The sequence below is a fragment of the Sycon ciliatum genome, chromosome 7 (genome assembly GCF_964019385.1).
Source record: "Sycon ciliatum chromosome 7, ocSycCili1.1, whole genome shotgun sequence".
Taxonomy (NCBI): Eukaryota; Metazoa; Porifera; class Calcarea; order Leucosolenida; family Sycettidae; genus Sycon; species Sycon ciliatum.
This window is the reverse complement of record NC_088649.1, coordinates 33858210-33875801: the sequence shown is the minus strand read 5'-3', so window position 1 is coordinate 33875801 and position 17592 is coordinate 33858210. Positions and strand designations below refer to the sequence as shown.

Below are 17592 nucleotides of genomic sequence, written 5' to 3'. Positions count from 1 at the left end.
ATGTGTTTATATTTTCGCGCTCTGCAGATTTGTTTGCCTCGCGCTCAGCTTTGTTTCCTTTTCTTTGTCAACCGCATTATTATGACGTATGACTTGTGTACGCACTTATCACGTGACCGTTTGACTGCATGCGCTATGCACGCTCTAGGCTAGTGCATTTGAGCGATCGTACGATCGTAGCGATCCGCTTTCCTTGCCGTTTTCGTCTTCTCCGCTTCTTTACTCAGTCGAGTCAGTGTCGCTGCACTAGTTTGTTTTGCAGTTTATCCACGTCGCAGTCGTTCATGGTCGCCATCTTTACATTTGATTTTGATGCGCAGCTGCCTTTTTCATTCTTTCGATGATCTTCTTTCCAATTTTATACTGAATCTACTGTATGTATTCTCTCACCCAAGTTTGCAACGGTTGTCGGTTGTAGCATGCCAAGGGTTGGATGCAGGGGTGGTTAATTAAGCTAGTAGTAGTAGTAACAATTCAGTAACAAGCTCGAAATCAGTAACGAAAGACAACCGTCCTGAGACAGGGACAAGCGTGACGAATACTGGGCAGGGGCTGCACTGAGACGCAGCAGCGATGGTGGGGCATGGTTTGCATCTGACAGCTGAGATACTTTGTACGTCGAGTACCCGTTAGTCGTGGACGACGGTACGGTACGGTATTTTTCTCCAGGATAATACTTACGTACGGTATAGTAAGCTGGCCTGTGAAGTCGTACAGTTTGATGTACAGTTTGAATGTGCTGTTCAACAGTTGATGGTTTGATCCTGCTGCATATGACAATTTGGACTGTTTTGCATGTAGCGCAGTAAGTGCGCATGCTGCGCTTGTCGCGATGTAGTGCACTTGCTGTGGATTGCATGACTTTGCATGCCCTTCTGGCATGAAATGTGGAAAGCTATTGCATAGAAACTGTTACTACTGGCTGCTAAAGGGTACCCGATAACCCGCCCGTTAGCCCAGGTACCAGCGTGTAACCCTAAAGGGCAACCATTTCACCCCTAAATACAAGAGCTCTAGAATTTGCTTCCGTACACACTGCACACTTTCTTGATGTAGCTGTCATCCGAGCAGAAACCGTTCAACAATATCTTTAGACTGCGAAACTCACACTTCCTGCAACACTACAAAGGCTGGTGGGACACAACCCTCGCTCGCAAAAGTCAATGAAGTTGTTACATTCTGGATTATGTCCACATAATTATTAATTATGCTCTCACGACCATCTACCCATTGTCCTCGTTCCTCACTATTATTCATTTCCCCGTCCTCCCCTCCGCACACTGTTTCTGTATAATGGCGCACTTGGTCTGCTTGGTTCCATGCCCATTTTTCTTTGCGTTTCGATGTACGTTATTTTCGTTCAGATGTAAACGAGTGTGTCACTAGCACTCACGGCTGTGATGGAAATGCCATGTGCCAGAATACTTTCGGATCTCATACATGTACTTGCAGGCCTGGGTTCACGGGAGATGGAACATCTTGCGCAGGTATGCTTTTGTTTGTTTTAGTTTGTACTGGGTTCACATTGCTCTCCGCCCAACCGTTGATTCTGGGAAACACCAAAAAGATTACACCAACGAAAATTCCTGGTTCTACAGCATGTGACTGTCGACTTGACCGCGTACTTTTCTACAGTGATTATGGCCTTTGTTGCTCTGGGTATTGGGCCCTGTCTCCACAGTATCGCGCAATCTCACTACACGGCGTGAATCCTCCCATGTTGGGCATCTAAAATTGTGCGTCTGGAAAGGTTTGGTCCAGCTCTGCTGATATCCCTGGTGGCAGCTCCAGACGTAGGGAGTCCTGCTTTCTTGCAGTACAGCGGCACGGCTTAGGACCATGTCTCAGCTTGCACTATCTCGAACCAGGTGTTGAAGGGTCGATATGAAGTGCATGTCTCAGCTTGTGTCATCCCCAAAACGTGCGCGAAAGTGAAGAGATGTTCGAGGGAGAAATGGAGTGTGTGTGTGAGTCTGAGTGTGTGTGTGTGTGTGTGTGTGTGTGTGTGTGTGTGTGTGTGTGTGTGTGTGTGTGTGTGTGTGTGTGTGTGTGTGTGTGTGTGTGTGTGTAGGTTTGCCGAGTGGCAGGTTTGATAGTCTTATTTTGTGCTCTAGATGGCAGTCGTGAGTAAGTCAAGTCGGCAGGAAGCGCAAGGCCCAGGTTGGGGAGCAAAGAAGTCTGCTGCTTTTCACATAAAGTCGTGTGTTTTTACATGACTTTTTTTGGGGGGGGGGGGGGATTTTGCAGGCTTTTACTGTTCTACAAGAGACATTCTTCAGTGAAAGACAGGTATATCTATGTTTGTCAGCAGTAACACCAGGCTTCTAGGGGAGAGAAAAAGAAGTATGCGGAGATGACGACATATGTACGCTGCCTTTGCACTATTTCGGTCAGCCATTATGTGCATTCGCGGAGCTAGATCATCGTACCACCGACCAGTCAACGCACTGCGGGAGTTGGCTGTGGCTGAGGGCCGGCTGTGAGTGGCTGAGAGACAATGACAGTTTCCATCACATTCAGAGGTCTGTATTTTGTATTGTTCTTGTCTGAAGTTAGTTGTACTATGATTGGATTCGTTCGGCATGTTGGTTTTGGGCATTCCGCCTGGTTTTCGTCCGTAGTGCTGATTGTAGAGGTTGGCTTATTGAAGTGTTTTTTCTTTCTTTTTCTTTCTTTTTTCTTCATACAATTATTCTCTTCATTTGTGTTAACATCCTTCATCTTGGCAAATTGTGTATTGTTGCCCGTAAAAGAGGCTTTTGGAGTAACACCAGGCTCATTTGCCGATAGTGTATCTTGAAAAGCAGGCTTTGATTCAAAACAGGCTCCTATATGAGACCGACTTTAATACAAGACACCAGGGTACAGTAAAATATGTCAAGGTGACCACTCGGATAAGGTGACCACTCGGATAAGGTGACCACTCGGATAAGGTGACCACTCGGATAAGGTGACCACTCGGATAAGGTGACCACTCGGATAAGGTGACCACTCGGATAAGGTGACCACTCGGATAAGGTGACCACTCGGATAAGGTGACCACTCGGATAAGGTGACCACTCGGATAAGGTGACCACTCGGATAAGGTGACCACTCGGATAAGGTGACCACTCGGATAAGGTGACCACTCGGATAAGGTGACCACTCGGATAAGGTGACCACTCGGATAAGGTGACCACTCGGATAAGGCGACCACTCGGATTTGTCGACCACTCGGATAAGTCGACCATCTGTCAAAGAAGACTACTGAAACCAGGATCGAGGGATGCTATTTCCAGTCAAATAACCCTGGATAAGGAGACCACCTGGTAACAGAGACCATGTTTCGGAGGTCCCTTGAGCGGTTGTCTTGGACAGGTTTCACTGAAATTTGATGTAAAGGTGTATTGACAGCTCCGGGCCAGGTCCTTTTCAGTATTGGCACATCACGCTGGAAGCCATAGCAATATGCATTAGATATGGTTAGCATTTTACCGTTGACGCTAACTTCGACCGTCGGCCTGTACCGTTCTTTGTGTGTTTTCAAGACATGGTTAGCATACCAAACCGACTGTATTTTGTTTGTTGGGTGCGAGTACCGTTTAATTTAGCGTGAATGGTGAAATGCTAGCCATGTCTGTTCATTTACCTAAGCATGACTCATGCATTGAGAAAGACAATATCACATCTCTCGCTCTATGCCATTAGCAGGCCTAGATATTTGATGCTAGTGTGGAAGTTCCCCCCGAATGTATTCGTCTCTTTTATAAATGCTACCTCCTTCCTATCTTTCTGTACGGCGCCACTGCTTGGCATTCCCTGCTTAGTAAATCTGCTGTACAGACACTAGAAATATATCATAAACGTGTGTTGAAAATTATTTTTCGTAAACCCTCTCTTTTCCCCTCTACTGATCTATATAGTTTGGCCTCCACCAGCCCCATCTCTATCCTGTCGCAGAGACAGTCATGCGTTCTGGTCCATCGTATTAAACTCAACATTGTCCCTGAACATCTCACCAAGTATAATTGGTTTACTTTCGCATGGGACACTCGCAATGGCATAGTACTTCCCAGAGCTTTATCAACTATGTTTACCAAATCTCCTATCTTCTCTGCTTACTCGTATTGGCTCAAGCTGCCCATGGAAATGAAGACAATATCCAATATTAGACAGTTCATAGACCATGTTAAATGTCATGCCACGTTGTAGGCTCGCTCGCCTCTTTTGCTAGCTTATCTCGCCGCTCTCCACCATGGTCAACATAGTGATACATTTCACCCCGCTGATGCATTATTTTCTTCCGATTATCATCTTCTTTCCTTCATCTTTTTTCTTCTCTTGCCATGGCTGGCTAACGCCCCCTCCTTTGCATTGGCTGCTGCCATTGGACGGTGAAATAAATAAATAAATAAAAGTTAGTACTTTGAAACTCGGATGTTGAGCCATAAATAAATGTAGAAGAGAAAAGGACATATGGATACGAGTTAAGAGTAACTCTCCATCACTGTAACATGATACTATATACAGTCAGAAAGTGCAATAACTAGGCACAAAACTGACAGAGTACTGAAACATTCGACGTCCTGACACCTAGCTTCAACACATGAAGCGGGTGTTGGCAAAGATGTGTTTGTCAAATATCGTACTGGTCTCGTCATCGTCCAGTAACAATCGACATTCTTTGTTCCGTTGGGACTGTAGCTTTTGCTCGTTTTCGTTGCGCTTGCCTTCCCCTCTTTGGTCTTTCCATAACCTTGAACCTTCCAAGTTGGAAGGCTGTTGGTTAGCGCTACGAAGATGTGTTGAAGCTAGGTGTCAGGACGTCGAATGTTTCAGTACTCTGTCAGTTTTGTGCCTAGTTATTGCACTTTCTGACTGTATATAGTATCATGTTACAGTGATGGAGAGTTACTCTTAACTCGTATCCATATGTCCTTTTCTCTTCTACATTTAAAAGTTAGTACCTTTGTTTTTTTGTTTTTTTATTTCATTTTATTTATTTATGGATTCCCCAAAGGCCGAGGCCTAAGTCGAGGGGTCTCCGTTCATGGCTTACTGGGAATATATAACTGCCAGAGTTTGAGCACTCTGGCAAGGTACGTTCGGGCCTGATTGGAAATTTTTATTTCCATTGCTATCAGGTTCGGCCTCATTTCCTCTGTGCTGCGCTGACGAGTCCACAAAGGACGAAACAGTTCTGTCCGCAGATTGAGTAACTGCAATATTATAAAATTATAACATATAGATTGAGAAGAGGAAGGGTTATAACAGGTGCGCACTGTAGAAATCAGCCGTAACATTTGTTACTATGTTATAGAAACTCTGGAAGGAATGAAACCAGCGGGTTCAAAGCGGGTGTTGGCAAAGATGTGTTTGAAGTGAAGACGTGGCATTGGGACAGTGCTATTGGGCTGTCTGTGAGAGTTAACGGATATAGGTGAGAATAGAGGCGATGACAGGGCAGTGTTACCGAGTCATCGAAGGCGATAGCGACAGTAGCGCAAGACCATAGCATGCAGGCGTGAAGAGGGAGAGAGAAAGCACCATGGCGCCAAACCTGGTGCAGGTTGCGCCATGTTGAAAAACAACTCATGTTACTGATGGTGAGAATTTGGACAGGCAATGCTTGTAGGTAATATCAATCAATCAAGTAATATCAAGATCTCTGATTTTAGAGTGATAGGTGTCCCTGGTCCCTTCCGAAAAGCTCTTTCTGCCATTGATATACTTACTTTGTGTATATCCTCGTTAAACTTGTATTATGTTGAGTCACCTCCACCATTACACTGCGCTCTTTAGCCGACTAGACCCTCCTGCACACAACCATCACCATTGTGAGGACACTTCCGTAGACGATATTGATAAACTCCTTCAGACAGCTGTTTCGCTAATACATAGCTCATCAGTGAAGGTAGATGTTGAATGATTAAAAATATAGACAAAACTGCTATTATATAGGGGGGGGTTCCACATACAAAACTGGCATAACTGAGGTGATAACGCGGGAAAAGGAAAGTGTGAAGTACTGTTGACGCGCATTGGACATGCATGCAGCGTCGGAAATTCGGCGCGGAAAGTCAATCACTATACAATGCAGAAATAATGAGCCAGAATCAGACTACTATGTAGCTAGTGAGAGTCTGTGTACTACCTCTCAAAATTCTCACCATCAGCCGTCACATAATCTTTTCACTGCTCGCAGTCGCAGGTGAGGTGCTGCTCATAATCACCCCATTGTTCTTCTTCTTGCCTCCCTCAGAAGAACATATGGTTGCATGAGCCTGGGCCTAAAGTGTATTCAACCTCCCCCCCCTTTTTTTCGATGCCAGGTTGCAACGCTAACGCCGAGACCCCTGGTCAGTCGAGTTGCTCCCTGCACATCGGCACGTCGTCCCTACATCCCCTGTGTCTTGTTTTGTGTTTGTCTCCACATGTCTCTTTGTAGGGCTGTGTTCCCAATAAATTAAAAAATTAAAAAAATGGATGTATGTAATACTATAATATGTGTGAGGTCTATGTGTTAGTGTAGCTAGGTACATCCTGTTTGATATCTGTCCTGTCACCAGGTGATGTTGATATCTGTTCTGTCACCAGGTGATGATGTCACCAGGTGATGATGTCACCAGGTGATGATGCCACCAGGTGATGATATCACCAGGTGATGATGTCACCAGGTGATGCAAGGACAGTGAACTAGGTGCAGTGGACCAGGTGATAGAACTTTTGAAAGAAAATTAGCGGAGAACAACAACAAATTCCGTTCGCAGTGCCTGTCCCTTGGCTCTTGTCTGCATTGCGGCTGGAGAGACGGCTGGAGTGTTAGCTCGCTGATGGCTTTAAAAATATCCTGTTGAAGAAATTGAAGTGAGTGCTCCTTCCAAGTGTTGTGGAACACAAGGAGTATAATGTAAAATGTTGCAATGCAAGTCACTACTGACTTTGTTTTGAACACTTTTCTCTGTCTTCAGATGAAAACGAGTGCTTAAGTCGGAGACATAACTGCAATGAAAATTCCATCTGTTCAAACACGATTGCATCCTTTACATGTGCTTGCAAACCTGGATTTATGGGGAATGGAATATCCTGCACAGGTATGTGTGTGTGTGTGTGTGACTAGGCCAGTGTCTCTGTAAGTATGGCACACAGGAATTGTCGACGCCGCTACCAAGTGAAACAGGAGTGGCATTTTATAGTTTACGTATGGTTGCGAGAGCATTGAACATGAAGTAGCTTGCTAGCTAGACTGCGCAAACAACATGGGTACGAGATGGTCATGCGCGCTTTACTCCGTCGAATAATGTAACGCATATCATCCAGTGACTAAAGTTTATTTTTACCTTGCCTCAAATGGTGCATATTTGATACTTTGAGGCTGCCTGAATAGTAGTTTGTGTGTGAAGTGTGTGGGTACAGTTAGGGCTGCATCCCACCCGCCTGTGTGGATTCACAGGAAGTGTGAGCCACAAAGTCTGAAGGGAATGTTGAACGGTCTCTGCTGGGATAACAGCTACACCATAGTTCAGTGGTTAGAGCATCGCTGGCCTTAGGTGAAGGTCCCTGGTTCCAGTCCTGGTGGTGACAATCGACTTTTTCTTCGGATTTTTCCCTTTTTCAATTCCCTCAACTAGTAGATGCAAGCTTGTATTATTCTTATTGTGATATCTGTACTTTGGAAGTCATTATTTATTGACTTGGCACGTGCTGTGTACAGTGCGTGCATGCATAGTTTCTGTACTGGTGCTTTTGATTGTCGTTCTTCTTCTTGTTTTCGTGGTGAAAGTGATTACCATGAATGTCCTCTGTTGAGTATTGAGTATTGTGTGAACCATAATACTCTATGTTTTCTCTTTCTCAGATGCAAACGAGTGTGAAAGCCGAAGAGCCAACTGCAGTGCGAATGCCGCCTGTACAAATACATTCGGTTCCTTCATGTGTAGGTGCAACACTGGATTCGCCGGAAATGGAAACACTTGCACCGGTATGTATCCCTCTGCGTAAAGAGTGTGTGGCTATGTAATGGACCCATTGCGCAATGATGTAATTTGTACCATAAACACCCCACACAGCCACCTGAGCAAGGTCGTCTGGGGGTGTTGAACAGTGCATTCCTGATCCCAGCGTACTCACAAGCATTGCTCATACATTCCATATTTGGCAATGCGCAATGGGTCAATTTTGTAATTGATTTGGAAGCTGTCACCATTCACGAGTTCCATTTTTATTCATGAGTTCCTTTTATTCATGATTTCCTAGATTATGGTGAATGCTGGTCTGCAGGAACCATGATTCTCTTGACACTTACACCCTGTTTTGGACAGAGTACAATTGATTCCGCAGCTCTGCATGGTTTGGAAACTATTGTCGCTGACCGTACAGGGCATTTTGTTTTTGAAACCGACTTTAGGACTGTCCAAGTAAGCTGGCGTGCTAGGTATGCCCGGATCAAAACATCCCTTCTAAAACAGAAGGAAAATAGCATTTGAATTGGACGTACATGTATACCTGGCAGGTTACTCAGGAGTCTAGCCTTCCACACATGTTCAAGCCACTCCACTATCCTTGTCACATCAACCACTGCACCCTCGCCTGCTATGCTTCAGCAACCAATAATTATTATCTACCAAATTATTGCATTCCCAACTTGGAAATACGACCGAAAGCTCTGTCGCAATATTTAGTTCTGAAATTCCCTACCGTATCCAGTTAATGATGAGAACAGAACTGCCAGTTCATTGCAACACGCTTATCTGACCTCCCCAAAAATTCCAACCCTAGGGAGCCGTATTGTCACTCTTCATATCTCTTCAAATTGGGTGGCCATTATTTGGCCCCAACAGAGCCAACCTCGGAAATCAAACTCCCACAAAACGGCCCTGTACCTCATTGCTATGTGGTGATCACTGTTAATTCATTTTACATATCGTGTGGTTCCACGCACTTATGCATTTGCTCACTATTTCTGTTGTTCACACCTTCACTTTATGTGTGTGTACACACGCCCGCATGCAGGCATTGCTGTGGCCTGATGATCACCTAGTGTTCAAAGAGGGTCGCAGCGAACTTTCATTTTCTTGGACGTGTGTGCCGTGCTGTTTCTGCAGATGAGGATGAATGCTACGGTGGTGCTCAGTACTGCAACGGAAACTCGATGTGTTCAAACACACCAGGATCGTACTTATGTACCTGCAGATCTGGGTACATAGGCAACGGTATCTCCTGCACTGGTATGTAAAGCCTCCGTGATGTGTAGCACAAACGCCTCTTTTACGGGCAACATTCACACAATCTTTCACTATCATATTATTATTGGGCAACGATCTCGTTTGACTTTGCGAAGTAAAATAAAGAATGCATGCATACATACACAATGAATGGAAATTTAATACAAAGGTTGGTACCCAATGCTGTAGACAGCAAGCTGTTTTGGCCATAAAGGCCTGATCAGTGCAGCTACGAGCTTTACGCAAGCCGATCTACCAGCCATGGTGCAAAGAAGGCACCACAGACATTAAGATAGCTCATCGCTCTAGCGCCAGAGTGCTCTAACTACGAAAAGTAGCGGGCAATGTGTAATGCAGCAGCACTAGAGCGGCAAACATTGGTAAAGAAACAAACAAAGAATCATAGGAAAAAATGACCATCAAACTGACCACCTCTAGTTGTTATAATTTCTGACTGTAAAATTATAGTATTTAGTTACAGTGGTGGACAGTTAGTAAATATGGTGGTAAAGACACACCTGGCAATATGGTGGTAAGGAACTGATGGTGGTGGTGGTGAGAAGGAGAGCTCTGTGCCAGAACTTTGCAGCTTAGGGAGCGTGTGTTGGCAGGCATGTGTTGACAGGCGTGTGTTTAGCGCCATATTGCCAGTGGTGGACAGTTAGCACTCTTAACTTGCAACCATCATGTTCCTTTTCGTTCTCTAAACCTTTCAAAAGAAGTTGTGAAGCGTTGATTTTAACACTGGTCATACTACTGGACTGCACTGAATTGATGGCTCCTGCCTAGCTCCTCTGCTTTGCTTCATACACAGTAAAACCTGTAACTAAAGACCACCGTGACTAGCGACCAGCCTGCTACTACCACTTTGCAAGGCATGGGCCGTCTCACATACAAACCTCTAACTAAGGACCACCTGCCACTAAAGACCGCTTTCTCTGACCGCAAGGGGTGGTGGTCGTTAGTCACAGCAGGTGTTACTCTACCTGTGTGATAGCTGGCCCCGGAGCCAATCACACTCACTCCAGTTAAACACTCACGTCGTAGTTAACCAGTAGCTATCAGGAAAGAAATATTATACACACTTGGAATGCAAAGAGAATAGAAAGGCAACAAGAAGGAATAAAGCAAGGGAACAAAAGTCCGGCAACCGGCAGCCATGTTTTAGGTCATTAACCAATCCGCAATCTACGAAAACCGGTCGCCGACAAAATTCTAGAAATATTACCATTATTAAACAATCACAGTTCACAGCTCTGGAAAATTCTGGGACATTATTACGAGCAGCTAATCACAGTTCACAACAGTCATACGGGTAAAGTGGGGAAATACGGGTTTAGCCATACACGACTCATACATTACTCACGAGCGACTCACGGAAAGGGTAATAACATGCAGATACAAATACACAAAGAGAGAAAAATGTAACTAACTGCCCATCTTGGGGTCAAACCTAGGAATTTGTATCCACACAAGCTCCACAAATAAAAACTCTTTTACTGCGAAAAAATATACTTTCTATTAAAATGCAACTCTTACACCTGTACCTGTGTTGCTACTACTAATCTAGTATCCTTCTGTTGCGTGTCGAGTGATTGGCTGTTAGCCAGGCGTGGGCCATCCCCTGTACATAGCTGCCATCATTTTTCTTTGTTTCTTTTTGGTCAATCCGTTCTGAAACCATGGCTACATGCCGACTCTTCAAAAAAAAAAAAAAAAAAAAAAAAGGATTGGCTGTTACCATGAAACCCTGACGGTTACACAACAAAGCCCTGCTGTCCTTCATAGTGGGTCCAATGTTATTAGGCATTTTGCCTGTTTTGATTTCCACTATAAATAAAGTATACAACAACAACATGCACAGTCATGCACTTGCCTAGTCATGTATTTTCGTGTTTGCATTGTACTCGAAGTATTCTATTATTTTTACTTGGGCATTCCCAACAGACCCTATGTGTGTTCTTACAGGGTGCCCAAGATGAATGAATTTGTACATGGTGACAGCGAGTGAAACTCGCAAATAATATCGAAGGCCTGTTCTGAACCTTAGTGCTGCGTTTCCATCGCTTTTTTTAAATTCACTTTTGTGTGTGTGTGTTTTCTTCAGATGCAAATGAGTGTGAGAGCGGTACACACCGCTGTGACGAGAATTCCTTGTGTACAAACATGGACGGATCTTTCACGTGTTCCTGCAAAGACGGATTTACAGGAAATGGTGTATTTTGCACAGGTATGTATGTGACCAAGAGGACATAATCTCTACCACCCCCCCCCCCCCCCCCCCCTCCTCAAGAGTACATAACCCCCAAGAGTGCGCAACTTGACTATGGGCGCTGTCCCCTCAGAATTTCAAGTTGACGTCATTGTTATGATGCGATCCTCACAGTACAGGACTTACTTGACTTAGCCTGTAGCGATGGCGGACAAAGCCTCATATGCCCCACGTGATCCTGTACAAACTAGTGCAAAGAAAAACGTGTGTTGCGTTGTTGACACCCCGTACAAATGTTTAGTAAATCCGTGGTGCATAAGGAGCATCGCAGCATAAAACGACCTTGATTTGAAAACCTGTCAGATGACAGCAGCAGCACGGTAGGTGGGAGTTGCACACTCAGACTTGGAGGGTTGTTCACTCTTGATGGGACTGCTGGCGGACTACGCAATGGTGTATGTCAGAGTCATTTGCATGTTGTAACACAGTTTTGTATTTTTTTGTATTTATATCATTATCTCACGGCACATCATGATGACGGCCAGTAAAACTGAGACAAGGGTGAAAGCCAACCACAGCAGTAAAACAGATAAAAGAATACAAATAAAAGGCAAAGGAGGAGACAAACCAGCACTGGGATGTCATGCAAATACATGAAACCTATACATGAGCAAAGATTACTAGTAAGTCCCTCTGTCTAATGCTTATGCAGTACCTGGCTGGCCTGGTGAAGATCAGCTCTAACAGTTTGCAGTGGCAATATAAAACTGAATTTGCAGAACAATTACATTGAGCAAAAAAAAACGGATTAAAACTGGAGATTGCGTCAATTGAAGTAATGTTGTCCGTAGTGCAATGACTGATACAACAGCGGCTGTGTGAAGAGGTGGGTGCCTGTTGTTGGAGCTTGAAGAAATGCATACCAGCCTTGTGATAGCAGAGAGTGCTCAATGTCAGATACAGAGCTTAGTACATAGCAGACTCAGCGGAGGACGTTCAGGTTGGTTGCAACTCTGAGTTTTATGCTGCTAGGCAATCATCAAACAACTGAATATCAAGAAGGCTTGTGATGGCTGTATGCATGAGTACATGCCTGTTGTCGGAGCCTGAAGGCTACGCAGGGGCGTCGGAAGATATTTTAGTGTGGTATGGTCAGCCATCTGAAGTACAATTTACTGGTGGGGGAGGGATGGCTGAGCCGAAATGTTTGGAAATTTAGAGCCCAAATCAGTGCATTTTATTGATTCACGGGGTACTTGGGGCGAAGAGTGGTACGGTCAATACCGTAGTGACTGTAGCGTGTGCGACGCCCCTGCTATGATACCATACTAGTCTTGTAGTAGCTGTGATTGGAAACATAGTTACGTGAAATTCGACCCAAAGTGCAAAACTGAAGCCCTGGACTAGTTCCAATTACATCACCCTACTAACGAACCAGAAAGCTGGTCCAACGTGAATGAACCAGGCCCCGGCCTGGTCCAACGTGAATGAACCAGGCCCCAGCCTGGTTCAACGTGAATGAACCAGGTAAAGCGTTTGTCTCCGTTTGCGCATCACTCGAAGACGACGAGTCAAGGGACATGCCACGATTTATCTCTTCTTTTTTCTTCTTTTTCTCCTTTCTTTCTTTTTTCTTTCTTTCTTTTTCTCTTCATCCTTTGCTGAGGGCTTTCTGTTCCCATATTTTCTTTTCATCTGTGTCTCCTGCCGAGATTTCCCATTCCTGGGTTACTTGGACCTCGTTCGCTTCCTTGTCATTGGACATGTTCAGTCCGTTCGGTTTGCGAATTCAAATAAACACAACCAGACCACCACATGCGCCATGGGATTTTCTGGTGGCTTCTGTGCAACACATTCTGCTAGATAATGCTGCTAGTTATCACTCTCTTAGGCCTCGGTCACACTACGGCAGTTTGAAGCTGGACGCAGCGTCAAGCCGCAGCACTTGACGCAGACGCGGGGTCACACAGTGTTTTGTTTTTTTTGCAGCTCATGACTGCCGCGGCCTGACGCATTTGTCTACGTCACAAAATCACCAGGGAAACTCAATGACGACACGGATTCCCACGGAAACCGGCCTTTTGCTTATCATACCAAAAAAATTGTCGGACAAAGTTTTCAAATTTGTCATTGATTTTTGATTACAAGAAGACGAAAGGTCCACGCGTGCATGCACGATCGTTGTTGTTTCTTTCCGAATTTGGAAGCCATGTTGTGTATCGTGTCGGAGAAAGGTCTTCTGGGGTGTCGTCGAGATCTCGTTGCGACCGTGACTCCTGCTTGTCTCCCTGGCTAGGTGCTGCTTGCTTTGCTTTTTTGCGTAGTGTTTTTGATTATTGTTTACTATTGCGTATTGTTAGTGTTCGTTGTGATTTGGTACAGTACTTGTTATGAGATACGACACATTGTGTAGTGTGTGTTTGCAGCACGAAGAAGACTGCACACCAGAACGGTTAGCTCAGGAGCTTGGGCTTACCTTGTGCAATCACAGTTCATCAGCTTGGACATTGCGCTTGGTCCCATGCGAATAACCGACTAGAATAGTAATTATTTCTTCGTTGCATTTTTGAATTGTGTTCTTGCTAGCTCGTTGATTTATTTAGTTGATGTGTTGATTTGTGTTTGATCACTTATTTATTTGATGCGCGATTTATGTGCACTGATTGCGTGATGGCATGCAATTATGATCATGCTTGCGCCAGCTAGCTATAAGATGCCTGCGCCGCGCACTGATGTTGAATGAGTTAAGCTGTGTTCACAACTGGCGCGTGTACGCGTGAAACCACGCGTTTGTGCGTATTTTTGCTGGCTTTTGGGGCGCCATGCGTACGGAAACGCGCCGAAATGGAACTTCCAACATGTTGGAATTTTCAGCGCGTATCAGGAGCGTATCAGCGTACATGCCAGTCACTTTGACTGGCGGGGTCAAAAAATTAGTACTCGAAGGTGTCGCACGCGCTAAATACGACTCGGATTGCTGTTTTTTGTGAAAGGCTGAGCGCGCGTTTGGACGCGCATGAACCGCAAGCGTACCGCGTCCACCCGCCAGTTGTGAACACAGCTTAAAGCTGTGTTCACAACTGGCGCGTGTACGCGTGAAACCACGCGTTTGTGCGTATTTTTGCTGGCTTTTGGGGCGCCATGCGTACGGAAACGCGCCGAAATGGAACTTCCAACATGTTGAAATTTTCAGCGCGTATCAGGCGCGTATCAGCGTACATGCCAGTCACTTTGACTGGCGGGGTCAAAAAAATTAGTACTTGAAGGTGTCGCACGCGCTAAATACGACTCGGATTGCTGTTTTTTTGTGAAAGGCTGAGCGCGCGTTTGGGGGCTCATGAACCGCAAGCGTACCGCGTCCACGCGCCAGTTGTGAACACAGCTTTAGTATGCGCCCCGCGCTGTTCATGCATATATGGTACATGGTGTGTAATGTTTGCCGCACACGCGTATACGTGCCGCGCCTCGTATTGCTTATGTGCCTCGCGCCGTACTATTGCTGTCGCTTTGCCGCCAAATTTAGCTTCCGCTTTGTGGCTGGCCAGCGCTTTACCCCTCATGCGTTGTTCTTTTCCTTGATGCTGTGGTTTGTTTTCTTTAGTGTTCTAGAGTTCTCTTTCCGATGTAGTTCGTATTTTTCCAGTCTCTTCTTCTCAATGTATTCTACTGTTCATTCATTATAGTCCGTAAAGAATTACGTGACCTTTTGTCTTGTGGCGTCTGTGCGATCCTGAAACTTTTGAGGTGTTAAGCTGTGTTCACAACTGGCGCGTGTACGCGTGAAACCACGCGTTTGTGCGTATTTTTGCTGGCTTTTGGGGCGTCATGCGTATGGATACGCACCGAAATGGAAATTCCAGCATGTTGGAATTTTCAGCGCGTATCAGGCGCGTACCAGAGTACATGCCAGTCACTTTGACTGGCGGGGTCCAAAAATTAGTACTCGAAGGTGTCGCACGTGCTGAATACGACTCGGATTGCTGTTTTTTGTGAAAGCTTGAGCGCGCGTATGGGCGCGAATGAACCGCAAGCGTACCGCGTCCACGCGCCAGTTGTGAACACAGCTTTAGTAGTGAACACAACAAGCCATTTTCGGTTGTAGTGTCATGGATCAGGCAAGAAAAGTCCGCATCGCAGCTGTGTTTCTCCTGACTTCGTCATACTGGTTGTCCTTTTGGGGGCTCTTGACTACAACACAACACTCACAAGTCAACAGGCTCCAGTTGGCCGATGACCCACTCGAACAACTGGTTCTTTCTCGACATCATTTTCTTCTCAGAAAACGCCTCGCTCTTCCGCCAGGTTCGGAGCAGAGCAGCCTCGGTCACGTAGGTCCACGGACTCCTCTCGAAAAAAAGAGGGAACAAAACAAACCTTGAAGAGACGAATGTCGAATGAATGCTCAACTCAAGCAACTGTCTTGAAACTAATTTTACTTGAAAGACACTGTTTTTCCGCCAAGCGTCACTCCCACCTGCGGCAACGCAGCCGATTTCCCCACGTCAGACGCAGCAGCGTCTGACGCTCAAACTACCCGCGGTTGCGTCAGTTGCCATGGAAAAGCTCATGATTCTGACGCTGACGCAGCATTTTTGCCGTAGTGTGACCGAGGCCTTAGTATTGACTCCCATTGATTATCGCTATACCTTACTAAGCAGTCAAATATTCCTGCATATTTCACTCCTTAGGGCTACATTGACTGCCTATATCTGACTGCTTATGGGTGGAGCCAAGAGTACATGACAACCAGAGTGTGAAGCTCGGATGGGTTGCTGTCACGGCGAAATTCCGTGATTACATCATTTTAGTGACGTAGTGCGTACAAGCAGGATACAAGCAGGATTCAAGCAGGTCTCTTTCTGCACAACTAGCAACTGCAGCTCAGTTGTACGCACTACGCCATTTCCCGCCTCAGATCTGCACCAAAATGATGTAATCACGGAATTTCGCCGTGACAGACACCCATAACAGAGAAGGCCCCAAGCTGCACACTCTGGTTTTCATGTACTCTTGGTGGAGCAGTTGAATGGTACCTAGTGCATGGTTACTGAACTAACGTTGCTTTGCCGGGTTGTGCAACAATGGCACAATCCGAGCCGCATGCTGTTATCGCTGTGGAATTTGATATACAGACTGTTTGTCGTGATAAATCTAATAATTATTGACTGAGTTCGAGTACGAGGTCAATGTAGGAAATATAGGCCGAGTGCATGACCGAGGCGAAGCCGAGGTCTTTTACTCGGCTTTTATTTCCTACACTTACCAAGTACTCAGTCAATATTGGATACATAATACTGCTAGATAATACTGCTGCGAACTGACCGGTTGACTTCTTTGTGAATGTGTTGTGCTTCAATGCGTGCCTTCTCTCCAGTCGATGGCACTCAAGTGAAGACTGAACAGAAGTATAAACTGGGCTATGCCAGCACAGCACCGAAGCATTCGCCTAACATGGTGGTACAAGCAGCCTTGATTCTACTTTTTAGCGTGGCCTTTCTGTACGTGATGGAATGAAGAATTGAATTGCAGAATTCTAGTCCTCTGACACATAATTATCATCTCTTTTTTTTGTCCTGCCCCTGCTCCTTGATATGTATGCTGTCCACTAGTCCCATTACTATCTGCTACTTATGTTGGCTGGTGTAGATGTGTTCTGATTTTGAACGCAGTTTTGCGCTAGAAAGAGCACTTTTTCGCAGCCATTCTTGACATAGGTTACTTTTGTTTGTTTGAAGTTTTATTTTACATCGCAAACCAAACGGACATTGATGCCCAATATTGTTTTGTTTTGTCCAATATTATGATTGCGATAGAATAAAAAATAAAATGACCAGTGCTCTGCAAAAACGAGTTTGTGCTGGATTGTTGACCCATGACCCTTTCTTCAAATTCTGGTGAAGTTTGAGGTGGAGTGCATACATATTCAGTTAGATACAGTGACAATTTCTTTGCACTTTTCCTACAATTTTTTTAGGAAAAGTAGCAAAAATCCTGGATTTTATGCTACATTTTTAGAGCCAATGCTGTGAGAATTCAAGCAGCATGATTGCAACCAAACTTTGCAGAATAAATCTGTATGTCATAATCTTCAAAAGGAAAGGTTTATGATGGCATTGGATCTTCCTGTTGTGGAGATAGACACATTCTATCTCTGCTCTGTGGATGGTGTTGCTCACG

At 45.1% G+C, this 17592-nt stretch overlaps 1 protein-coding gene across 1 annotated transcript in view; it reads left to right on the top strand.

Moving 5' to 3' along the window:
- The window catches only part of LOC135821875 (slit homolog 3 protein-like), a 118763-nt gene extending 101486 nt beyond the window's left edge, over positions 1-17277 (top strand). The window contains exons 40-45 of the mRNA XM_065334876.1: positions 1365-1487; positions 6951-7073; positions 7838-7960; positions 9084-9206; positions 11311-11433; positions 16790-17277. Coding sequence (XP_065190948.1) covers positions 1365-1487; positions 6951-7073; positions 7838-7960; positions 9084-9206; positions 11311-11433; positions 16790-16929 — 755 coding nt within the window. The 3' untranslated portion in view covers positions 16930-17277. The remainder of the gene's footprint in view (positions 1-1364; positions 1488-6950; positions 7074-7837; positions 7961-9083; positions 9207-11310; positions 11434-16789) is intronic.
- The last annotated feature ends 315 nt before the right edge of the window (positions 17278-17592 follow it).